Source organism: Vespa mandarinia, chromosome 2 (assembly GCF_050613455.1).
Source record: "Vespa mandarinia isolate Hongniang chromosome 2, ASM5061345v1, whole genome shotgun sequence".
NCBI lineage: Eukaryota > Metazoa > Arthropoda > Insecta > Hymenoptera > Vespidae > Vespa > Vespa mandarinia.
In genome coordinates, this window is record NC_140811.1 from 10,999,380 (window position 1) to 11,025,377 (window position 25,998).

The 25,998-nt window shown below is 35.0% G+C and overlaps 4 protein-coding genes and 1 long non-coding RNA gene across 13 annotated transcripts; 4 read left to right on the forward strand and 1 right to left on the reverse strand.

Annotated features, from left to right (window-relative positions):
• Positions 1-45: 45 nt before the first annotated feature.
• Positions 46-2,734, forward strand: LOC146873212 (uncharacterized). Its single transcript, XM_085655409.1, has 4 exons — positions 46-247; positions 660-741; positions 827-1,266; positions 1,348-2,734. The coding sequence occupies exons 1-4, from the start codon at positions 87-89 to the stop codon at positions 1,982-1,984; spliced, it is 1,320 nt and encodes a 439-aa protein (XP_085511535.1). The 5' UTR covers positions 46-86; the 3' UTR covers positions 1,985-2,734.
• Positions 2,706-5,947, forward strand: LOC118442172 (uncharacterized). 2 transcript variants are annotated; one of them, XM_085655397.1, is made up of 7 exons: positions 2,706-2,843; positions 2,911-3,010; positions 3,082-3,981; positions 4,060-5,114; positions 5,292-5,458; positions 5,535-5,670; positions 5,794-5,947. In XM_085655397.1, exons 1-7 carry the CDS (start codon positions 2,737-2,739, stop codon positions 5,795-5,797), a joined length of 2,469 nt encoding a protein of 822 aa, XP_085511523.1. In that variant the 5' UTR covers positions 2,706-2,736; the 3' UTR covers positions 5,798-5,947. The 2 variants fall into 2 exon arrangements, with proteins under 2 accessions (XP_085511523.1, XP_085511525.1); XM_085655399.1 differs by lacking the exon at positions 5,535-5,670 and having other exon boundaries at positions 5,794-5,936.
• A 249-nt stretch (positions 5,948-6,196) lies between these two features.
• Positions 6,197-24,850, forward strand: LOC118444676 (uncharacterized). Of its 8 annotated transcripts, XM_035873183.2 has the most exons (12): positions 8,850-9,007; positions 9,096-9,251; positions 9,331-9,485; positions 10,555-10,635; positions 10,694-12,028; positions 14,638-14,781; positions 14,923-15,084; positions 15,260-15,436; positions 16,048-16,308; positions 19,361-19,647; positions 21,342-21,521; positions 24,742-24,850. In XM_035873183.2, the coding sequence occupies exons 5-11, from the start codon at positions 11,749-11,751 to the stop codon at positions 21,510-21,512; spliced, it is 1,482 nt and encodes a 493-aa protein (XP_035729076.1). In that variant the 5' UTR covers positions 8,850-9,007; positions 9,096-9,251; positions 9,331-9,485; positions 10,555-10,635; positions 10,694-11,748; the 3' UTR covers positions 21,513-21,521; positions 24,742-24,850. The 8 variants fall into 8 exon arrangements, 5 of the variants coding, with proteins under 5 accessions (XP_035729076.1, XP_035729067.1, XP_035729087.1 ...); XM_035873174.2 differs by lacking the exon at positions 24,742-24,850 and having other exon boundaries at positions 21,342-23,487; XM_035873194.2 differs by lacking the exon at positions 24,742-24,850 and having other exon boundaries at positions 21,345-23,487.
• Positions 16,304-17,480, reverse strand: LOC118445072 (uncharacterized). Its single transcript, XR_014981887.1, has 3 exons — positions 17,212-17,480; positions 16,900-16,952; positions 16,304-16,804 (listed from the first exon to the last, which is right to left on the reverse strand). It is a non-coding gene; the product is annotated as an uncharacterized LOC118445072 (long non-coding RNA).
• On the forward strand, positions 23,637-25,863 carry LOC118444718 (uncharacterized). The gene is made up of 3 exons (XM_035873264.2): positions 23,637-24,939; positions 25,009-25,562; positions 25,655-25,863. Exons 1-3 carry the CDS (start codon positions 24,246-24,248, stop codon positions 25,727-25,729), a joined length of 1,323 nt encoding a protein of 440 aa, XP_035729157.2. The 5' UTR covers positions 23,637-24,245; the 3' UTR covers positions 25,730-25,863.
• The last annotated feature ends 135 nt before the right edge of the window (positions 25,864-25,998 follow it).

The following is a 25,998-nucleotide window of genomic DNA, read 5'->3' on the forward strand; positions in this document are numbered from 1 at the left end:
ATCGAATAGATTGCGTTAGCAGAGCAATCGAAAACACGAAAGACGTATGTAAATCTCAGTCTTATTCAGATCGCATTTTATTCAACATGACGCGATTTCTGATCGGTACGATTTTATTCGCATCTCTCGTAGTTGCTGGCACCTGGGCAATCGACGGCGTCAAAGGTGGCCATCGTCCTCGCTATCCAACGAGCGCTAATCAGTACGGTGGGAACAACAATAATGTGCTTTGCTACAAAACAGTACCGTAAGTGAAACATTTGTAACTCTTTTCGAGAACGAAGATCTATGATTTTCTATTCTTTCCTTAATATTTCACTCGTAAACCATGTAATGCATATTTTTCTATTGAATATATTTTTCAAATAAACATTATGATACTATGTGTCTATGTAAGTATATCGTATAATGTGATTTAAAAAATCTAAGAATACAGCTCTTTTGAAATTTTATAAGATACTGAATAAATGTTAATCAAAAAAAAATAAAGTAGAATGTTTGCCAATAAAATATTCGCAAAAAATACGAATCGAGATCAAGGTTGCATGATGCGTACTCCTTCGCGCATTTCTCATTTACTTATCGAGAGAATGTTAGGCGATCTCTGACCGCGAGAATATTTATATTATATGCGTTCCAAAAACACTATTCATGTTTAGATACAATCATGCATTGGCTTATAATACTACTAGCGGAGTGCCTTACAATACAATCCCTTTGCCACAGGACAATCAGGATTATGTGAGTATTTTTGTTTTCATTTGTGATATTCGTACTAAAACTAAAACTGAAGAAAGAACTTCTTTGTTCTTTTCTGTAAAATCAGGCTCATAGTCATGGATTCATAACGATCTTGGACTGCTGCGACGGTTACAAGCGTAACATTACGAATGGCAACTGCGATTTTCATTGCGAGCAAGGTTGTTTTGGTGGCGAATGTACAGGGCCAAATCAATGCACTTGCAAATCCGGCTGGTTTCCTGAAAATGGAGTCTGTATGCCTGTTTGTCTGCAGCCATGTCAAAAAGATGCTTATTGTTTTTCACCGAACGTTTGCGCGTGTAAATTGGGCTATGACGAAGTGAATGGTGAATGCAGGCCAATCTGTCCCGGTGGTTGCAGAAACGGTGACTGCATCGCACCACGCGTTTGCAGATGCAAGTCTGGTTACGTATTAAACAATCTTCAGGAATGTGTTCCTGTCTGCGAGGGTGGCTGCCCCCATGGCGAATGTACCGCACCCGGTATTTGCACTTGTTATGAAGGGTAAGCTTTCTTATGGCTTTCTTCTTATAATTTTTATCTAGATTCTTACTACAAGCCCATGCCTAATCTCGATCTTTTTAGGTATACGAATCCACCGAATGAACGAGAATCTTGCATTCCTTATTGCCAGAATAGCTGCAACGGTGGTCAATGTATCTCACCCGGTATTTGCAACTGCATCCAAGGTTACGTGCGTAACTCAAATGGTGGATGTTCGCCAGATCCCGTGTCGAATCAATGTAGATACGGTTGCGGTGACCACGGCATTTGTATTGGTTACAATCGTTGTCAATGCGAACCAGGATTTAAATCAGAACCAGACACGGGTCGATGTCTACTGGATAAACGATCAGATCAACCACCCTATGGGAAACCGGATCAACCACTTTATGGACAACCAGTTGGTCAACCAACCTATGGACAACCGGTTAATCAATCACCACACGGACGACCGGTCGGTCAACCAACCGGTAACCAATACGAACCTATTTGCGATTTACCTTGTCTGAATGGCGAATGCACTGGTTTCAATCAGTGCACCTGCAGACAGGGTTACACATTCGAACAGAATGATCTGACGCGAACAAGATGCGTGCCCATTTGCATTGGTGGTTGCTCCAACGGAGTCTGCACATCACCAAATCATTGTATCTGCAATCCCGGCTACAGAAAAGATCTCGGTGTCAAAGGCAAACAAAGATGTATACCGAGCTATTAGGCTCCTTTGCCTAAAGTAGGAAGGAAGAGACGAACAGAAAATTATTCAAAGTTAAATTAATTGAATTAAATAGTTTTTTTCCTTTATTATATCTAAAAAATTAGAAATATTATTTACAAAGTGGTCAATTCAAATCGCGTTGAAGGAAATCTATCGATTCTTTCTCATATATGTGCATACGCATCCTGCACCGTTCCAAAATCCTCCAAGCAACCTTTACCTAGCAGTCAGTAGGTATCGGAAACACTATTAATTTAAAATTAAGCTTAACTTACGAAATTACGATGTTGCTATTATTCAAACAATTCTACCGAACAGAGTCGATTCAGCTCAGAGAGATTATTATCAAGAATATAATATCTAACTAATGAATCTTATACACTCTGGTCAGAATGCAAAAGATCTTATAGATCGTAATCCCATCTCCGTTTTTACAATTGTGATTTGTATATGTAATTTTCCAAATGTGTATGCGTGACATCGATCGTAATCTCATTTTAAATTTCTATTTGGTTTAAAAAAAGAGGTTATGATGTATTCAAGGATCTTTGGAATAATTTAAAATAACCGTGATAACAACTAATATGTAACATCCTGCTTGTTACCGATAGTAGGAGATATGATGCCTGATGAGTAGAGGAAAAGTCACAACGTGTCACTCTTCAATAGTCTTTTGTACGATACACAATAAAATCATAAAAACAAATAACAAGGCAATATTATATTAAATAAGAAAAAGATAAAAAAATACCATGAATTCGTTATTTTTCTTCCTTCTTTGTATATTCATCATAGAAATCGAATATTCTGTAGAAAATTCTGGACTTAACAATCAAGGATACTGCACTAAACTCGTCAGGTAAAACAAACTTTTATTGCCAGATTTCATCGGGGATAACGTCGCATCGATCATATTTCCATTGCAGTTATAGAAAATCGAAAAGTGTTCCATACCTGGAAAGTTATCGAGAAAAAAAATGGGGAATCTTTTATACAACAAAGTATCGATGGAACTATAGAACTGAGGTAAGAGAACTCTCATTAATATTTTCTAGATGATCGGATGATCATGAAATAAATAAATTACCGTTTCTCAGTATTACTGGGCATGGAAAACAGAAAAAATATGCTGTGACTTGTACAAGCAACAGAACGAGAAATGCGTACCCATATGCTTCCATGATTGTGGTCACGGTGATTGCGTGAGACCTAACATTTGCTCCTGTCACGAGGGATACCAATTAATAAACTCTCACAACCCAGTTTGCGTGGCCGTTTGCAAACATCCCTGCGTGCATGGTCATTGTACGGCACCTGACGTTTGTACATGCAATCCTGGTTATCGGATGAAGTCAGACAAATTTACTTGCGAACCTATTTGCAATCCAAACTGTGATTCGAAGACTGCATACTGTTCGGAGCCAGATATCTGTACATGTCGCGAAGGATACCAAAATAAAAAAAACATCGGTTACACGATCTGCGTGCCTATATGTAGCATACCGTGCGTCAATGGTAACTGCACGGCACCTGATACCTGCACTTGCAATCAGGGATACTCTGTAGATCTTTACGATAAGTTCACATGCAAACCAGTATGCGACAACTGCGTAGATGGCACTTGCACCGCACCAGGAATTTGTACCTGCAATCAAGGTTATTCTTTGAACGAGAAAGGCTATTGCAAGCCAATCTGTAGTAAGTCTTGTCATATGGGTATTTGTATCGCACCTGAAACTTGCATGTGCCATGAGGGTTATGGCTTTCTTAACGATTCGATGAACGTGTGCGAGCCGATCTGTCCAAAGGCATGTATTAATGGCTTTTGCAAACATCCTAACGTTTGTGAATGTCATGAAGGATTTCAAGTGATAGGCGATGAGACAAGCTTGCACATTTGCATACCTCATTGTAATAGTCCATGCGAACCAAATGGAGAATGTACCGCACCTAATATTTGCACCTGCCATGCGGGATATTCGCTCGCCGATAACACCGTAAGAAAAACTACTATACCGATAAATGGTTACCGATGGAAAAATATTTTTATCTATTATCTTCTTCTCCTTTCTTAGGAAGCTATTTACTTTGATGAAGAATCGATATGCAAACCTATCTGTGAAAATGTATGCGTTAATGGATTTTGTACGGCACCAAATTACTGTAGTTGCTCGTTAGGATATGAACATTCCGACATAAACAACATTTGCATACCAGTCTGTAATCCCACTTGTTCATTACATAGCCATTGCAAGGCACCTAATGAATGTATCTGCAATGATGGATACAAGTTAACGATAGATAATATAGGGAATAATAATCTAACTTATACTTGTGAGCCGATTTGTAATGAAGAATGTATTAACGGATTTTGCAATACTCCAGATGAATGCAGTTGCAATATAGGCTTCGAAAAATTGAATTCTATCGAGTCCAATGTTTGTAAACCAATCTGCGAACCTTCTTGTTGGTCGCATAGTAGCTGCACGGCTCCTAACGTATGCACTTGCGATGAAAATTATGTTTTAACAACAAACAAAAAGAATTCGTCTAAGTGCGAACCGAACTGTCAGCCTGCTTGTCCTCCTAACAGCATTTGTGAAATCCCAGGACGATGTCTTTGCAAAGAAGGTTATCATCCATACTATGATAACAATTCTATGAATTGCGAGCCGATCTGCGAATTCGACTGCAAAAATGGTATCTGCTCTTTGCCTAACACCTGTAGCTGTGAACTAGGTTACATTAACAACAAAAACGGCTCATGCGTGGCCTATTGCTCAGTCGATTGCGGTAATGGAACCTGTACAGAACCAGAAGTTTGCAGTTGTGACGAAGGCTACGTATTAACGGAGGAAAGTATAACTTGCGAACCATATTGCAAAAATAATTGCACTAATGGCAATTGCGTGGCGCCGAATGATTGTCATTGTTATGACGGTTTTATAAAGAACGGCAATGATAGCGATTCAATATGTGTTAACGCCTGCAAAAATGCTTGTAACAAGAATGGCATTTGTCTTGATGAGCAAGGTAACTGCGATTGCTTTTTCGGATGGAATGGAACCGCCTGCGAAGAGCCGACTTTTTGTATAGTCGACATTTTAGAGGAATACAAAGCATATGAAACGTGAGTACTGTCTTTGTCTTTTCCTTTTATTCCAAGGTTTACTTCAAGCTTGAATAAAATAAAATGTACAATATATCTACTGAGCTTTTATCTTTAAACGTATTTTGTAATGAAACATTAAAGTTTAATCTTAACTCAAGACTTACAAATTATATTTTTTTTATCGCTTCTCTACAGATTATCAATCATAAAAGAACAAAATTATTCAAAGATATTAATGAGTAAAACCTATCCAACCTGTCAGCAATGCTTGAGCGAAATCAATAATCAGACAATTTGTTTTGAATTTCAATACAATATCTTCAGGGAACAAAATTACTCAGCCGTATGTCTCGTCGACGCAGGTATATGACAAAAAATTAAATTGGTTTAATGAGCCAAAAGGAATTTTAAATGTCACACATTTCTTCTATTTTCAAGAATCAAAGTGTTACATAACGCACAGTCCCATAAGAGAAGTTATAAAAGTTAGCGTCACCGTTGGGGGAGTAGCCATTTTAATTATGATCACTTCGATTGGTATTGCTTGTTATAAGTTTAAAAAGCAAAAGAATAAGTAAATAATTTTTTTATTTTAAGAAATATGAAATAGTAAATTTAATTAGTAAAATTAATATTTAAACTGAATAATTTGTACAGAGTACTTATATCAATTTATTAATACATTTTCTTATTACAGATAAGTCGTCCTAGATTTAAAATATCAAAGAATATGTTTTCCAAAGATAACACTAACCTTTAATAATAGTGCCATCGAAGATGCATTGAAATAGAAGGAGAGAAAAAATAAAAATTCTTTCGTGAATCTACGCAAGATATATTGTTCACATAATTGTGTCATTTTTATATGAATGTTATACCTGAAATTATAAAATCATTAAAATAAATAAATAAGCTATGTTAAATGATAATGGATCGTACATCATGCAATACATTTTTATTATATACATAAACGAAATTAAAGTAAACACTTAACAGTATAAAAACATTAAAAATTTCATCAAATAATGAAAAAGAATAATATAAAGAATAAAACCAAAGATAGTCTGCTTCCGGTGATTTATTTTCTACTATATGAGGAATTTCCGAGAAACGATAATTGAAAGCATCCTGCTGTATTTGGATAACACTGAATGATTTCACAAAGAAATGAAGCAAGATAAAATGAACGATATTTAAAGTCATGAAAATATTCTCTGGCTACCAGACAAAATTGTTTCACCATAATACCAAGTATATTTTTCATTAACATGAGATTTAATATCGCATCCTTATATGTCATCGTTCTTTTGATGGTCGATCTGCCCAAAATATCGACTCTATTTCCTTGGAAAGACATGAATGACCAGTCAATTTGCTCGGAAATTATAACGTAAGTAAGACGTGCATAGATCTTTATCAACCTTAGATGATTGCATCGATGAACAACCAATGCCCAGTGAGTGATTCTTTTGAAAGAAATATCATTAACCTATTTAATCATCTTTAGTTTGAACTTAATTTCTAAATCAAATTTGATCGATTTTAACGATAGAAAGATGCAATTCCATAACGTTCCTTATTATGAGACATACTGGCACCGTGTACTGGGAATTTACAAACAGGAAAGACATCGCATTAATTATAAAATTGAAGTGAGTATCGTCTCGTGTTCGTATGAATTAATTCTCATAAAATTACACCAATCAAGATGGTGATTGATTTGTCGTTTCCAGTATTATCCCACATATCACACACAAGAAAAATGCTGCAAGGGATACAAAGAGATATCAAATAAATGCGTTCCTGATTGCTTTCCAGACTGTAAGAACGGATTATGTGAAGCTCCAAACGTATGCGAGTGCTTTCCAGGATACTCCATATCGACAGAGCAGAAACATATTTGTAAACCGATTTGTTCGAATGGTTGTTGGAATGGAGAATGCGTTCAACCCGAAGTTTGTGTTTGCCCTCCGGATTACTTCATAGATTCCGATGGCTATACTTGTCGTCCCAATTGCGAAGACAAGTGCGATCCTAATAACAGTTATTGCTCTGAACCAAATACTTGTGCTTGTCATGTTGGATATAAGAAATCAAACGAATCAGAAATGTGCGATCCAATTTGTGAGCGCGAATGTATCAACGGCAAATGTGTCGAACCGAACATCTGCAGCTGCTACGACGATTACGAACTCGATGTCAACGATTCGTTCAATTGTATTCCAAAATGCGAACACAATTGTCTCTTCGGAACATGTACAGCTCCCAACGTTTGCACATGCAACATCGGATATGAGCCAATCAACGAAAGTAACTGCAAGCCAATCTGCAGTCAATCGTGTATAATGGGTGTTTGTATAGCACCTGACATCTGCAGCTGCGTTGTTGGCTACAAATTTTCGAACATTTCCGTGCACGTCTGTGAACCACATTGCGATCCTGAATGTCTCAATGGAACTTGCATTGCTCCGAACATTTGTAAATGCAACGAAGGATTCATCTTCGATGAAGACGATGAAACAAAGACAATCTGTAAACCCTTTTGCACCTCTCCTTGTGGTTTCAATGCTGAATGCACCGCACCTGATCGCTGCACTTGTCATGAAGGATATCGTTTCGTTGGGAAAAATGATACAACGAACAACATTAATGCGGTAGAATATCTTATTCGTGAAAATTTAAGAAAATAAATAGTTTTTTATCATGGACCACAACAAAATAAATCTAACGATCTCGATCTTCACGACAGGTATCGAATAACAAAAATGGCACTACTTGCGTTCCGATATGTGAGAAAGATTGCATGAAGAGCAAATGTGCCCTTCCTGATGTTTGCATCTGTGAAGAAGGATATGGTAAAATTTGGGTACAAGTGATACCAGGCAACATACGTAATTATCCCTGTACATCAATATGTAAAAAAATCTGTGATCTGAATGGCAATTGCAACGCACCTGATAATTGTATATGCAACAATACGTATCATAACACGAATATACAAGGTAAATACATTTGTCAACCTTTTTGCGATATAAACTGTGAACATGGTACGTGTGAGACCCCAAGTGTTTGCACCTACGACGAGGGATACAAGAAAAACGAGGAAGGTCGATGTGTCAATGCGATTTGCCATTCTTCTTGTATCAATGGCACTTGCACCAAACCAAACGTTTGTACTTGTTACGAAGGCTTCCTTCTACGAAATGAAACGATTTGCGAGCCACTTTGCGAAAATTCTTGTCTAAATGGAACATGCAAGGCAACGAATACTTGTGGATGTAATAAAAGTTATTTCGAAATAAAAAACAACAATATTTCCTCTTGTGCCTTGATGTGTTCTCAAAACTGCAGTGAACATGGTACTTGCTTCGATGGACGAAACTCTTGCTCTTGTTTTTTTGGATGGATCGTATAAATTGTGACGTAGCCAGCCTCTGCGTTTACGAAACAACTCTCAACTCGACTCTCTTCTCTTCGTAAGTATCACAAGAACATGCATTTTTTTAAATGCAATAAACCTTTTTTATATTCCTTATAAGAACAGAAAATATTTGCCCTAAGACAAATATTAAGTTTTAATCGTTTAATTGCTACGATTTATCGAACATTTCTTTAAAACGCCACTAAAAAGAATTTGTTAATGAAAATTAATAGAATATTATAAAAGAATAAAACAGTATTTTGTCCAACATATTTTATAAATGATAATATAAATATGTTATATCGATAATGCAAACCGTTTAATAGGGTTACAATCATAAATGAGACGAACAGCACATTGACGAAAAGCTACGATAACGCGCCACTTTGTTATCAATGTTCCAACTCTCTTGACAATGCGACATTGTGTTTTGTCGTACATTCGAATGAATCACTTACAATACCAACAGTTGCTTGTTTCCTTAGTACAGGTACAGTGCCTACAGCTAGCAAATTAGCAATTTGTATTGCAACACAAAGTGAAAATACAAAACTAATCGAGCTATTCTGCGTTTCCAGAGTTGCCATGCTACAGGAGACCACATAATAATACACTAAAAAGCTCTTTTGGTATAACGGAGTTGCTCGTAGCAATCACAATAGCGATCACACTAGCTGCAGCTATAAGTGGATATGTTATCATTCGCAAATGTCGAAAACAACCAACGAATTTATGTAATTCTAAAAATTTTAATATTTATTTTAATATTTAATAATTAGCTCTTTTTATATAATGAAATTCTATTTTCTTTAGTATCGAACGAGCAAACTAATTCATTGATATATGATAATGATACTCTGATAATTAGAGACGAAGATTATCTAATCTAATAATGGTATGTATAAGAGATTAGAAGTCTTCTCAGGCGTCAACAAAAATCCTATGTCAACATAACTGAAAATATTATGGTAATTTTATAGATTGTTTATTACACGTATGTACACATACATATCTATATGTATAAACCTATAAATATACATTATATATGTTATTATTATATTTACAATCTACAATTCGGAAATTTAGAAAATTATGAAACTTTGAACAATATACAGAACATATATAGATGTCTATTATTCAATTTTTTATACTATTCAAATCCATTCCAAGGGAATAAAATAGACATTTGAAAATTCGATGATCTTTTCATTTTATATTATAACTAGCAAACTGTAAGAGATAGAAAAAATTTTAAGACAGAAGTTATTTTTTTTAATTTGGACCATTATTTGATAAAAGGTATATTAATTATTTATATGGTTAGAAAAAAAATTAATATATTAATAATTTTTTCTAAAATTCATTGTTTTGCATAGAATCTTAATCAGTAGTTTAAATAATTATGAAACAAAATAATATTTTTTTTAATATAAATACAAAAATTATTATGCTTTTTTATAGTTATTTAAACTACTGATTAAGATATCTTTTACAACATTTACAATACATTATACATTTTACAACATTTACAACAAATTATTAATACCTTTATTTATAACTTTTTTCTAATTATATAAATAATTAATAAATCTTTTATAAAATGATAGTTCTTATTAAAAGAAGTAACTTTTATTTCAAAATTTTTTTTCTGTTTCTTATAGTTTGCTAATTGCAACATAAAATCGAAAAATAGCCGAATTTCTAAGAATGAAATTTAGAGTGAACTTGTAAATAATAAAAAGAAAAAAAGGAAAAATAATAAAAAGAAATTGCGTTATATATATATATATTTTACATATCCCTAAAGCTCTATAATTTTCTAAATTTCCGGGTTGGGGATCTTCCCTTATTAGCTACAATATTAAAACGATCAAATAATTTTCGATTATTTCAATATGTTTCATATTCGCACGTTACGCCGTAAATAAAAACGATCAAGAAAAAAGAAACGATCAAGAAAGAGAAAAATCATTGCTCGTGTACTTTTTTATCTTTCAATGTGACGAGTTTATTCTAGTTCAATAATGTCTTTTCCAGAAACAATGGACAGTATTGGCGTCTAGAACACAGAACGTTTATTCGTGGAAATCGTCACTTTTTCAATAGAATTTAAATATGGTATAATTTTATGCAATAATAATTAGCCGACATTTTAACTTATTAAAATTTTCTATAGCCTAGTGAAAGAGAGGAAGTCGTAACTTATGTTAATGGAAAAAATTTATAGTTAACGATTGGAACTATAATCATTTATAAGAAAGCACTCGATAAGATTGCAAAATAAGTGAAAATAGAGAAAACAATTCAATAACATGTCCTATATGAATTTTTATTGGATTATACAATATTTTTCTCTGAATTTAAATGTATATGTAAATTCGAAAAAGTGATCAGTACAAGACTATAAATGCATGGCTACAACTACGAGTTTTATACATGCAATACTAAAGACATAAAAATTAGTTACGCATATAAAGAATATCGCAGAAAACTATATTTGCGAAAACCCACATCAGTATACTTTCTCCGAGACCTCTGATCGATCATTTATCGTCTGTCATCTCCATCCGAAGAGTGCCGAATATTATAAGTAAACGAGTAAGCGAGCGAACAAACAAGCCACCCTGATCGCAATGCGAAGCAACAGAGAGCATCGAGCAGATCGCGCAGCTGCAGGCAACGGTCGGTGGTCGGCGGGTGACGGACGGTGAGCGGCGTTAAACGGGAGCCAAGGGCCGTGTCGGTGGGGTTGCAATGCGGGAGAAGACGCAACTAGCAGTTTCGAGCGGTTTCTCTTCGATCAGAGTGTACTCGCTGCTGGAGCAGCGTGGTAACGTCTGCGTTCAGATCGCGTTTTATTCCCGAAAAACAATAAAACTGCACCTACGTTTAGGAAAAGTTACTCCGACGACGCAACGTGACGACGAAAGGAAGGATAAGAGTACAAAAAAAATTGAAAAAGAAGAAGAAGATAAAAAGGAAGAAGAAGAAAAAGAAGGCATAAAGTAAGTCGAGAGAAAAGAGGAGAAGGAGGAGCAGGGAGGAGCTCGCGCACTCCCTCAGCCAACGATATAAGGTGCCGGTCTCGGGATAGAGGGCGAGGGTGGCTCGTAGCAGAAGCAAGAAGAGGAAGAGGAAGAGGAAGAAGTGGGGGAGGGGACGGGCGAAGGGAAAGGATGTCGATGCGCCAGCGGTGCTCGGTTTCGGGGGTTGACTCGCGCCGCGGGGGCGATGAGCGCATTTCCCTCCGCCCTGAGATTTCCAACCCGCTTCTCCTGTCGTTCCTGGCTCCTGTTCGGCTGCAGCATCGTCTTCCTGATCTCGAATCTAATCACCACCACTATTGCCGATCGTTCTTCCTCGGGGAATCGTCCTCGAATCTCTCGACGGCAGGTGGGAGGTGATGACGTGCACGAATCATCGAGCTACCTCGACGACCACGTCGCCGTCTACGACGACGGCGAGATACTCGACGACCTGGACGACTACTTTGAGGCGAATATTACTGCAGGTGAGTAATCACGCCTTTCCCATTTATTTACCCTTAAATTCATCTAAAATTCTCCTCAATTTTCTCTTAACCTTTTTACTGTAATCCTAAACTATTGAAAACTGCTTTCAGTGTTCTTTCCTTTCTTCCTTTCATCATCCGTTTCTTTCATTCTTTTCGCCTCGAGCTGGAATCAATTATGTTCCAGGTGAGCTATTCTTATCAGCAAAGGTCATTCCTTTCCTCGATCCCGAGTCTTCAGTCTTTTCCTTTTTTATCATTATTTTCGATACGCCCATCGGTTGAAGTGACAAAGTAGCACACTCAACTACCATCAACGATGACCTCAATAAGTTCTAGGAAAAGAATAACTTTCTACAAAGGTCCTTTTTAAAAATTTGACAACAAACGGAAATAATCTGTGATGTCTTCCGTGTTATTAGCTTTTGCTACATGTATACACGTTCAGAAAAAATAACGTCAGAAGAAAATGTAAAATGAAAGAAAATGAAATCTTTTGCTTCATAGGAAACATAAAGATATTCTTCGATGACAATCCTCCCTGAACGATTATAGATTTTGTACTTATAAATAAAGTTTTACGATCGTACCTTTTCATAGTTAAAAAATAAACAAGTGTAACATATAAAGCATTGGAAAATCGATAGAATCTTCGATCTTTGATTTTTTATTTTATTTTACAGACGATTAGTTCTCAAAGACGTGACTAAAGGCACATTATGTCATCCTATCTTCCATTAACAACGATGAAATCTAACATCGATCGTTTATTTGCCTTGAAATTTTAATTAAAAGTACGACAAGCCGAAACGATAGAAGGCTATCGGTATCCTTACGATCAATAAAGTCCCCTCCTACCTCTTGGACTTCATTTCATTTCTACAGGAACAAAAAAGATAGAGCGAATGATGTACCTGAAGGTATATCTTCATTGCCTTTTTTGCGCCTGCTCTATGAAAATCGTGCTACTTTTCTCGAGAACATTCATTCGATAAACATTCATTCTCTACCCAATTCGCGAGACAATGTTTTACGAATTTGAAGCTAAGCCACTTCAAATAATCCCCCAATCATGTTCTCGACTCACGCAAACGACTCACATAAACTGTTTCTCTTTCGTGAATGTTTCATCAACTTCTTTCTACAAATTTAATTAGTAAATCATATGTTATTAAGCGATATTTCATATGTTAAAATATGATCAATATTTTCAACAGTTTAATAAGACTATTAAAATGTTTTAAAAATTTACTGAAAATTTATCAGATTTATCAAATGAATTTTATTTAGAATCATAATGAAAACGAATGCAAAATTATATAATACTCCGATAATTGAAGCGGAGTCGAAAAAAGTAACGACGTTGCAGTGCGCAGTTTGCACATGGATTTGCGCTTGCGTTAGTTTCAGTATCAAGAAAGGAATGCTCTTCTTGATTTTCGCGCCAAGCACGCCACCGGTATTGATTTTAATAGATGCTGCAAATGCTCAAGCTCCACATGTAGAAGCATGTACAAGGATCACAATTGCCTTTAATTCGACGCGTTTATAGTTTTAAATATTGTATTTCCACTATTTTCTGAAAAAGAGAGAGTTAAAGAGGCTAAAAAGAACGACTCCACGTATTCTTTTCTTTCGACGTTACACTCGAAATATGTTACGATTAGAAAGACGCAAATTGTTAAACTGTATAAAATGATATGTTTACAAACTACAAAAATGCTCATTTAGTATTTAGACTTTAAGATTCTCATCAATTTATCGAGCGTCCCAGTTAAAGAACTTTTCGATAGAGTAAATTAATTTAGTAGAAATTTTTCGATAGAGAAAATAAATTGATGATTGCGTCACAGAAGTAAGGATTTGGTCAAGAACCTTTAATTACGAACGAATGCATCCTATTAACATAATATTATTCTGTGGAAGCGTGCCAATAAAGTTATCCGTTGTTACGCAGACTACAACGACTAATATACGTAATAACAACATATAGTTGTACGGGATATGGCAAAACGAATGTAAGTGAGCTGGCAAAATGCCCGCTCAAAGATATGAACAAATCTCACAATATGCTTTAATAACTCTCCGATTTATGTCCAATTACAGTCGGAGAAAGAGCAACGAAATTCCTTGGTATATTCCCTCGATTAGGTTATGTCGTTACTGACTATCTAGTAAAATTTAAGAACGAAAACTTTGAATGGCCGCTGGGCAAGTTCCATATTGGTCGGTTTATACACGGACTTATTCTACTGGTCGTTTAATCGTTTAGAATATGTGCACACTAGCTTACGGTCCTTGGCAAATGGCAAAGTTCAGCAAAGACTCTGCAATATACATATGCGCATACGTACATAGACACGCTGACACCAAAACCGAAATGCAGGAATATCTCGGTTTACCACAGAAAGAGATGGGACTGCCGAGGAATTCATTATCGAATGCTCCAATTATCCTTCTGTTAATTTACAACTTGCAGACGACTCGATGCTATGCTTCTCTTCTGCATCCTCAACCTATCTTCCTTGATAATTTTCAAAATTAAATTCCACATCAATAACTCTCCTACGTACAAAGATTAATATCTGTCGTTTCTGTATCTTTTACAGAGAAGGGCCAGTATCTGGGCTCGCCGTGCGAACTTACGTGCAATCCGGAACTGCAGCACGTGATCTGTGATTCCATCACTGGTTTGTGCGAGTGTGAAAAATTCTACCCCGTTCGTCTTGGGCCTAGCAAAGGATGTGCCAAACGTACGCGATAAATTCCACAATTTCGTTACCTCTCCAAACTCCTTCTTCGAACGCTTAGCTTTCTTAACATTAAGTATAGCTATAAATAATTATAGCTTCACTCAAATAAAAAACGTTAATAAAAAATTCATCTTCTTTCAGCGAAAAGACTCGGAGAGCAATGTTTTTACCGTGCGACTTGCATCTTTACGGATCAACACTCGACATGCACACAGGTACAGCACAATGCGGTGTGCGACTGCGAGGAAGGCTATCACAGAGTCACCTTGTCCAGACCAACAAAGAAGGTCTTCTGCGCCGAAGGTGAGCAGTGCCAGCTTACTGTCCCATCCTTTAAATGAAAAACACAAAATTTCGTAGCGTCTCTTAAAAAGTCGTGTCTACGATCGAACGTCTTAAAATTACATTTACTCCTCGATGACGTTTATCAGAAAAAGAAACATTAAAGATCTCTCATAAATCTTTCATCATTTGACAGATCTCGTGCTGATAACTACAGATATACCGACACTACTTTGCATAGCATCTGGCATAGCTGTTTTCACGGGCATGATATGTTTTGTCCTGAAACTATTCAGCCGTGCGAGATACTCAAGACCACGACATTATGCTAACGCGAATCATGCACCACCTATGCTATTCTCTAGTGATACAGGTAAGTTAGTTAAAATATATCGCGAAGGAAAACATCGATCTGCCTTCGCTTGCCTGAAAATCGCATGCCATTTCATATAGCTATATCGTACATGCACTAGTGTCATCGTCATCGTCATCATCATTGTTTGTTATCGTAGACTAATAAGAAATTTCCTTAACATCATTTCAAAACTCAGAACGATCATTAACTGAATATTATTTGCATGCGCCAATTTCGTATCACGAGTATACTTACATATTCCATTAAAGCATCCATCTTATAGCCTATAAGAAATCAATAAAAGCGAACTATATCGTATCACAAGCATGGTTGCCGTACCGAAGTTCATCTATTCTCGTCTCACCTCATTACCTACATTGGATATCAAGCCAGAACGTATGCGTGACTATGAAACGCTAAATTAGGGACTCTCAAAAGGACAAAAACGTAAAAACTTTCAAGAAGAAAAAATGGAAAATCAATTTTCTTTATTCATACTTTCTCAAGAAACGTAAAAAAAATACGCAATCATCTTGAACTCGTCATGTTCATCGCAAAACAAAAGGAAATACAAAAAAGGAAGGTGGACAAAGTATTAGAGTTTCTCTCTCTTTCTCAACGGTCTTTAGGTATACCTCTGACGCTGCACGGTGGCCGGCCATCTTCGCGTTCGAGCCAGAGAAGCGGAGGCGGCGGATCGCTGAGCTGCGCGTTCACCAGGAGGCCTAGCAGCGGTGGTAGTCGCGGTCCGCTGGTACCGACATCGAGAGCAGGTGCGGCACGAGCCGCCGCCATCTTGCTTATATCGTGTCACCTGCAGGCGACCAAAGGCGGAAACAAGCACCGACGTACCCTTAGTGACGTAGCTGAGGGATCGTCCGACGGCCTCGGTAGACGATCACACACTCTCTCTCTCTCTCTCTCTCTCTCTCTCTCTATCTCTCTCTCTCTCTCTCTCTCTTTCTCTCTCTCTCTTTCTCTCTTTCTCTTTCTCTCTTTCTCTCTCTCTTTCTCTCTCTCTCTTTCTCTTTCTTTCTCTCTCTCTCTATCTTTTAACGTGACTCGCTTCATGAAACCGACAACGAAGATGACGCCGTTTTTGCAATGGCGTTGAAAAAATCTTCGCATCTCAACGAGATTTCTCCTTCTATATCGTTTCTTTATGTATACGTGTGTGTCGTAGAAAAATCGCTGCTTATCTAGGCAGTTATATTTCCGACTCTCCTCAAGTTCTGGTCAGCCAAAAGTCAATCACATGATTTAGATCTTCTAATTTATAAAACTCAACGATCGACCTGTGATCGTTCGCATAGATTTCTTAATCTTCATTTTCTTTTTTATTTCTCCAAATTATTTTAAGAAAATCATGATGAATATTCCTTTTAACTAAAGCAGAAAATGAATGCGGCTTATTTAATTCCGTTATACGTCTAAAAAACGACCGATCTTATATTATTTATGATAGAAAGAAAAAAATTTACAGCTTTTTGTCCGTTATTTCCACGACGGACCATCGGTCGCAACGTTCTTCTATCTAAAAAAAATAAGAAAAAAGATATAAAAAGAATATAAAATAGGAAAAGAAAGAAACATAACCGATCTCTTTCACACAAGCCACACATGATGATTGCTTAAGAAAACTATGATAGGGCTGGAAGTTATCCGGAATATCGCTACGAGAAGACGAATGGATCGCTCTCGATCGTGTTTACACGACAGCAAAATACAGACATATCCATCCACGATAGATAAATAAATAAAAAAGTAATTTATAAAAAAACACTAAACCTTACACACACGATAAGGAAAGTGTGCGTCACAATGTGTGCTTCGCGAGTGTGTTACGAGATAGCAAGATGGCAGCGGCCGATTTCGTTGCTCGTTAACGAACGAAAGTTTTCTGGTAAGATTTGTAGAGAGACGCGAAATCTTTACGCACTAGCTAGCTCGCTGCACACACAACGCATTTAATATAATTACAAATCGCATGGAACGCTTCGCGGCCAGTTTCTCGGTATAATAAAAAAAAATGAAAATTATCGGTCACGAATTCTATATACGATTCAAGCTGTTATTTTTTTGATGTAGGTTTAAAGTTCGATGTAATTATGATCATTTTATCTATTCGTTTAGTGAATCCAAAAATATTATTTAAAAATATTAATAAATTGAAGGACAAAAGGTTTAACATTTTCACCGAGAAACCGGCGAACAAAGGAGAAGTCATTCACGACTTTGTCTTTTTAGACTAGTCCGCTTTTACGTATGTAGCATTTAACGCATCTTCTGCGTCTCGAACTAGCGAGATTATTATATCAATATATCTTCTTCACAGTCAAAACATGAACCTCACAAAACTGGCTTATAATGTAGGACATTTATTTTTTTCTGCCTGTATTTCTTTCGCATTGCATCGTGTAATGCAGGTGACGCGAAATTTTTCTTTTTCCCTCTTTTATATCTTTTTTATATCTTCCTTTTTCTTCCTTTTGTCTGATTTTTCTCTCATTTCTCCATAATATACCAATTTATTTTAAATATTGAAAACGATTTGTAATTAAAGATACAGATATAAAAATATTTTTCTGGTACCCCATTCATATCACATTTCACTATATTTTGCGACAAACTATTTCAATAGTATTTCTATTTCTCATCTTCTACTTATTAGGATCCCTCTCGATGTACCATTAAAAATCTGCTTTTCCTATATTTCGATGGGCAATGTTTGACGTTCAAAAGTCGGAAACGTCAATGAAATTTTATTGATCGAACATTAAGACTGCTTCGTTATCGTTTCATATACATATGTAGTGTGGAACAAAGTGTTTGACTTTGAAGAAGCTTTATCTCTCTGTCTATTTGTCTTTCTGTTTGTCTCTCTTTCTCCCCCTCTCATTCTTTCCTTCTTTTTCCTTTCTTTCTCTCTCTATCTATCTCGCTATATCTCTTATTATTTTCCGCTATATCTATCAATTAATAATTCCTATACGCCCTTTAGAAATGAAAAAAACAGCAATGATCGAGCGACGTATGCATTTTCAACTTTCATTTTTCACGGATGTTGCGTTCTGCTTTTCAAATACAATTTCCGTGCATATGATTCTCAAGATGCTGTCACGCTTTGATAGAAAAAATAATGGAAAAAAAATTTATTTTCTTTTCTCAAAGCAAAAATGATGTCCATTTGTAAAGAAAAATATTATTTTAGATTGAAACAGTGGCGAATTTAGTATTCGAAGATCCTTTTTCGAATATTTTAAATAAACGCTTCTTTTTACGTAAGATCATTAAATGAAAATATATTAATTTAAAAATAGAGAATAGTAATAGAAAACGAGCTAAACATTATTAAGATCACAAAGATTACTTGAATAATTTTGTAAGATTTGAAATTTTACGTTAATAGCTACATATAAAATCGATAGTCTCCGCGTAGCACTCGAATATAAAATATAAACGATGTGTGCTTCCGCTTTGGCCTTTTGCCTGTTTGCTCGGTAAAATTCTCCCCGCCACTTGTGCTCCACTTTTCATTCACACGATATCCACACCAACATATCTCTGCGAACCTGTTCCGTCTATCCAAGTTACTACGCGAAACGATGGTCCGACGGTCCATATATATCGATATGAAAAAATAAATATATGATAATAATTCTCACCATTCTTCGAAAGCGTGTAAAAAGCTTGACTGTACGACAATGATGGCTTACGGGCGATATTTATTTTCGCTTGATTAGTATTCTTACAGAAATATCCTAGATTCACGCATCATATATATATAATTCGTGCCATTAGACAAAAACCGATGCGCTAGAATCCTCTTTTTTCTTCCTTTTTCGGCTGCTAGGAGTCATAGAAGAACTATCTTAGATAAAACAAAGACACAACTTCGAAGTCTTCGATTCTCGAACCAACACTAGATCCTGTTTTTGACAGGTTCCCGTCGACCTAGCTTAGCATCAGTTCACAGTTCAACATCCTCAGCTCGTAGTTATAGTGCACGTAGACTGGAAAAAGAACGGAATGAAAAAGAGCAACGACAGGCTCTCCAGGAGTTGAGATTACAAAAACAACGTGAACAACAGCAGCAACAACAACAACAACAACAACAACAGCAACAACAGCAACAACAAATAGCACCTACACCAAGTCCTAGAACTCCTCATTCTACGGACGAACTTTTACCATCAGTCGAAGAGGGTAAAGAAGTATTTTACAACGAGGTACGCAAATATCTTAGAAACAACTAACAAGGGAAGATCCCCAAAACGAAAATTCAAAAAATTATAGAACTTTGGGGATATGTAAAATATATATAGGTATGTATAACCCAATTTTTTTTTGCTATGCAAATTGACTATAAAGAGGTAAAATTTACCTCTGAAAATCAACTATTTTTCGATTTTATATTGTAACTATCAAACTATAAAAAATAGAAAAAATTTTTGAAAAAGTTACTTCTTTTAATGAGAACTATTCATAAAAGATGTATTAATTTATATAATATATTTAATATATTAATTTATTTAATATATTTATATAATAAGAAAAAAGTTTTAAACAAAGATATTAATACTTTTTTGTAAAAGTCATTTATTATGTAATATCTTAATCGGCAATTTTCTTTTAATAGAAATACAAGTTTTGTTGTATCAATGAATGATGTTTTTTGATAATCGAAAAATTCTGGATCCTATTGTTTCATACGTATGTACGTGACAAACAGTATTCTTCTAAAACAAAAATAATGTCATTTATTTCATATACTTTTGTTCCGCACATTACTCAGTAGGTAAATATACTAGATGGAAATATAGGGAAAAAAAGAACTATTTAATATAACTTATCTTATAACTTTTTACTGTTAACATAATAAGCAGGTAAAATAATGCAATTCAATTTAATGTGCAATTTTTAATAAACAAAGTTTAATAAGCAATTCAAGTTCAGTTAAATAACTTTGAAAACACATATGTAATGAGAATATTATGAGTTATTCTTCAAATCAAATGAGTTATTCTTCAAGTGAAATTCTTCAAATAGATGTTTCATCTGAGATATAGTATCGTAGAGATATTAATATACTATCTCTTACATAGAGAGAGAAGCATCATACAAAATAGTCACAACAACAATGTGTAATGAAAATTGTAATATCAGTCTTTACGTGCATATGTACTCGACTAATTTTTAAATGCATTTTCCTCGAAAACGATGCCTCCAAAGTAATTTTGTTATTCTTGATTTTCTTCTTATTTTGAACCATAGAATCTCCCTTGATTGTTTTGTGCCACAGATTATGGGCCAACTGTATAAAAAATGTTACTATTTCAATTTATGTTTCAATGTCATAATAAATTTTAGAAAAACATGCAGTATACATATGATACAATGGGATCCAAAATTTCTTCGATTATCAACGAACACGATTCATCAATACAACAAAACTTGTATTTGTATTAAAAAAAAGTACTGTTGTGTTTCATAATCGTTTAAACTACTGATTAAGATTTTACGCAAAACAATGAATTTTAGAACAATGAAATTATTGAAGTATTTATTTATATCTTTTTTCTAATCATATAAATAATTGATATATTTTTTATCGAATAATAGTCCTAATTAAAAGAAATATCTTCTGTCTTAAAATTTTTTTCTATCTCTTACAGTTCGCTAGTTACAACATAAAATAAAAAAAACAACTAAATTGTCAGGGATCAATTTTATCCCCATTAGAGTGAATTTGAACAAAAAGAATTGAATAATATATATCTATATATGTTTTACATATGTTGTATAAAGTTTCATAATTTTCCGTATTTGCGGGTTGAGATATTTTCTTGTAAGTTACAGATAATATTCATTAGTATCCACAACGAATATAAACGATCAAAATGATTAAATATTTAAATCGCAGCAGGTACCGACAACTTCGGAGTCACCAGAGACGATGAAAACAGCGTTATCAACGACGAAAGCAGTGGCCACCAATAGAAAAGTCGACGTTCCATCTGTCGCAATCCCGACAACATCCATCTTTGACACGAATGTAGCGCCGCGCGCCTCCGTAGACATTTTTCAAGTATAGATCGAGATTGTGAGTCTTCGTCATCGTGATTCTTCGAAACGATCGAACGATACATCATCCGATCTAATTAGAAAATATAATTAATAAAATCGTGACTAATTTAAAAAAAAAAAAAAAAACAAAAAAAAATAAAAAAACAATGTTCGTCGAGCTTCATTTACGAACGCTCGACTTATTAATAATGCTTAACAATAATGCGGAACGGGCGTCGTCATAAAATGGAGTTTCGTACTAAAAACAGTATGCCAATAACATAACTTCAAGTAACTAGCGTTTTATTCCGAATTAACAAGAAGAAGAAGGTCTTATGAAAGATTAGATCCTTTAAAGGAACGCGATTAGTAATATCTGTCGTTTTTGCATCGGCACCAATCTATTTTTTTTCTATCTTATTATTACAATATTAATGATATATGATAATTACCATTATCTAAGAAACAGTATTTCGAAGAAAACAACAACAGATTATATATGCATAAAATCTGTGGACGACGTACGTTTTCGTTGTGAGAAAAAAGATTTTTATGGAATCCTTGCGCGATTGATTATTGAGCGATCTCATGTGTTCTTAGATAACCCAAACGAAACAAAAGATATAATATAGATATATATATGCCTTTCATATACTACATAATATATATTTATTTATATTGTATCGGTAACATATTTACAATATTTATATGCAGTATATCCATATACATATATATAATATATCGACTTGTTCCGTATGGGTAAATCGTGGTTACATGGGCCATGTAAGTCGTATCAGTTAACGTTTCAGCTCTTCGTCGATAATTAAACGACATATCAAACGAAAAATGGTATTTGACGGACAAACGGTAATGATGGAGAATATATGCAAATTGAATATCATTTTGCGTAGTCTTCTAAACTTTTGCGTCAATGGAAAGACGATTGACAAGGCATTTTTCCTCTCTTTCTCGAAAAATCGAGACTAAACTTGTCTTCTAAAATCACTTATCGTTAGATATTTAATTGTTTGAAAACTGATTCATCACCACATTAGAATAATTAATGCAATATGGTTCATTCTGTATAATGAAAAAGGAGAAGTTGATCTATTAGTAAATCTCCCGATCTCATTACTTTATATCGAAACGATTTGAAGTATGAGGATAGTTATTAGAAAATATTTGATAACATTTAGTTCCTTTTATTTTTATACTTTTATTTTATATGTTTAGTATTTATCGAGAGACGTAAACGCATCGAGAAGATTGTTTTGATAAAAAAGGATAAAAATGAAGGTCTCTTTTTACATTAGTTTATGTCAACTAACGGTACACCAATTTCTTAATTATCAAGAGTCACGCATTTACTCGCAATCCTGTACGATCGTTCTACCAATTTGTCATTTCTCTCTATCTCACATTATCTTTCTATTTCTCTCCTTCTCTCTCTCTCTCTCTCTCTCTCTCTCTCTCTCTCTCTCTCTCTCTCTCTATCTCACATTATCTTTCTATTTCTCTCCTTCTCTCTCTCTCTCTATCTCTCTATCTCTCTTTCTCTCTCTCTCTCTCTCTCCCTCTCTCTCTCGTTCTCTCTTCTACTTTTTTCTTTTTTTATCAAACATATTGCTAATTATTTATTAAAACAAAATATGTTCTCCGATCATTTTTTTATCGCGATCGTCCTTCGTCTCTTCACAACTGCCGTCGTTTCAAATAAATCAGTCTAAGCAGTGTCGGCATGTAAAAAGCGAGTCTACTTGTTCTTCGAATCATTTAATATAAAAGAAAAGAACGACGCGTAGAACCGAGGAAATTATTTTGCGAAAAAGAAACCAGTTCGAGGTCGTCGCAAAATGTATATCGACGCGTTCCGTGTTCGAATAATTTCACGCTGCCTTTCCCTATAAGAGTAAACAAAAAAAAATAAACGAAAAAAACTAAGAAGAGCGATATATATACATACCATTGGAGAGGAATCCCTCGCAAAATCCTTAGACCGCAATTCATACACTTCAATCGCAAAGTCGAATCTTCACATATAATCCATCTAAAAAAAGAAAAATACCAAAAAAAAGGAAAAAACAAAAAAAAGGAAACAGAAGCAACAGGCACACAAAATTATATATATGCGTCTTTGGCAACGATCGCACTTATAAAAACAAAGATTAAAAAAAAGAAAATGAGAAAAAAACCAAAAAGAAAAAAGCAAAATGTAATATTACCCGATAGATCGTCGTCGATCGAGAGCTGCTAATTATTCATTAATGGAAGAAAAAAGATATTTAAATGACAAAAAGAGAAATAAGAATATATCTCAGTCCGCATATCTCCAAAAGTACTTTAACTCGATTTGCCGCATGATTTGTAAAGGTCGATGTACAACCAACACGTTATCGTTTTATCTCATTTTAAATGTTTACTGTATAATAAAAATTGTAATATAGTCGTTGGGCAAATAAAGCTCGTTTTTTCCAATATGCATACATATACATGCGTGTAACGAACGAACAATGCGTGTTTTTCGTGCGTAGTACTACACAGAAACCAAATTTAATTTCCCTAAAAGGGCGCGATGAAGTCCTTTCGACTAAATTTATCACCATCTTGTAAATTTTACACGAAGTCATAACGCATGATTTTTACGTTCTCTCAAAATTGTAAACGTTCCTACCAGCTTTAGTATCAAACCATCCAGTATTCTTGAAAAATAAACGCGACATTCAAGTGATCTTACTCTTATTTGTTTTAAACATTCGACAAAATGGAAGACGAAATGAACGTGCAAGTTGAACAAAGAACGACATCGATGACCGAAGAAACTTTACGCGTGATAATTTATGTCTCTTGGTTTCTGGGAGTTGGTATAGCCCGTCCGAAAAGATTACCAAAGTTTGTTACAATAATCGTTCGCGTTCTTCATTTTGGAATCTGCACGGTAATCGTCGCGTACGGAGCCATTGATTTTTTCACTTTTGGTACTATTTTCAAGAGCGATATTTACAAGATCATGTACTATATGAACAAGGTCATGTGCTATGTCTCATCCTATTATTACGTTTTCCATGGCATCAGCCATTACGGGAAGTGGCCACTGCTAATGAATAAAATAGAAAAATTAAATAAAAAGATCATACGAGAGGTATCGATGAATGAACGATCAATTAAGACGGTTCAGATCTTGGCCGTCATATTGACATTTTTTTTGGGACCAGTGTCTCTATTAATACATGCTCTCTATTACTATTTCACTTTACCAGAAGAGATATTCGCTTCCGACCTCCTTCTGTACTATACCATCGCTCAGTCTGCAATCAACAGTTTCGTTTTCGATACCGTCGTCTACGTGATCTGTAATAGATTTAGAAAGATCAATAGAATGATTGAGCTACTAGACAACAAGTTGGTTGCTTCCTTAATCGCATTCAAGATTCGTCGTATAAGAGAATTACACAATGGTAAATGAGATTATAGAAAAATTAGACCTTTTATAGTCAATATTTTAATCTCGAAACTTAATTCCGTAGGTGTTTGCGAGTTGGTGACTCTCATAAATGACATACATGGTGTACAGCTTCTTCTTTGCTCGGCCAATTCGTTCACGATGGTCGTTGCAACGCTCTTTCGAATTTACATGAGTGTTGTTGAGCATAATTACACTTTCATGCTGATAAATAACATCATTTGGATAATCTATGCAGGACAATTCGCGCTAATGTGCTGGGTATGTACGCTAACCAATCGAGAATTCAAGAAGACAGGTGTATTAATACACTCTATCATTCCAAATCATGAGAAAAAGGATCGCGATAAACCGTCGTCCATTCTGGCGATTTGCAACGAACACGATTATTCGTTACAAATGCATCAACAACAGCAACACGAAGATCGTCGACGAATTTCTCTCGACATCGGTAGATTCGGTTTAAACTACTTCAGCATGGAAAATCTGTTACGGTCAAATATCGAACGTGACTGTGTCAGAAATGAAATAAACGATTTCTCGAATCAACTTCAGCAACAACCAATCTCTTTTACCGCCTGCGACTTCTTTGAAATAAACAACGCTCTCTTGACTGGTGTAAGTCCACCGGATTCGATCAATATAAACAAATTATCCTAATATATCATTATATTCTTTGATCAAGTAGTAATTTAATTCATATTTTTTAGTTCATAGGTGTTATTACGACTTACTTGATAATCCTCGTTCAATTCTATCAACCTGAAAACGTCCAAATCAAATAAATATCATTAATGAGAATCAATAGAACGATAAATAATATTCAAGCAATGGTAATCCTAATAAAAATAAGGACGAGTCGAATAAATCAACTAATTCTTAAAAACAACATTTATTGAAGATTAAAAAAATATTCTCAAGCATTATCTGAATAAAAACATGTACAGTGACGATCATATTCAGCAAAAAAAATACATATAAAGACAAAAGGAGCTGATAGTATAGATTCACACGAATAATGTATGCACCACCAAGTATCAAATTTAGTTCATCT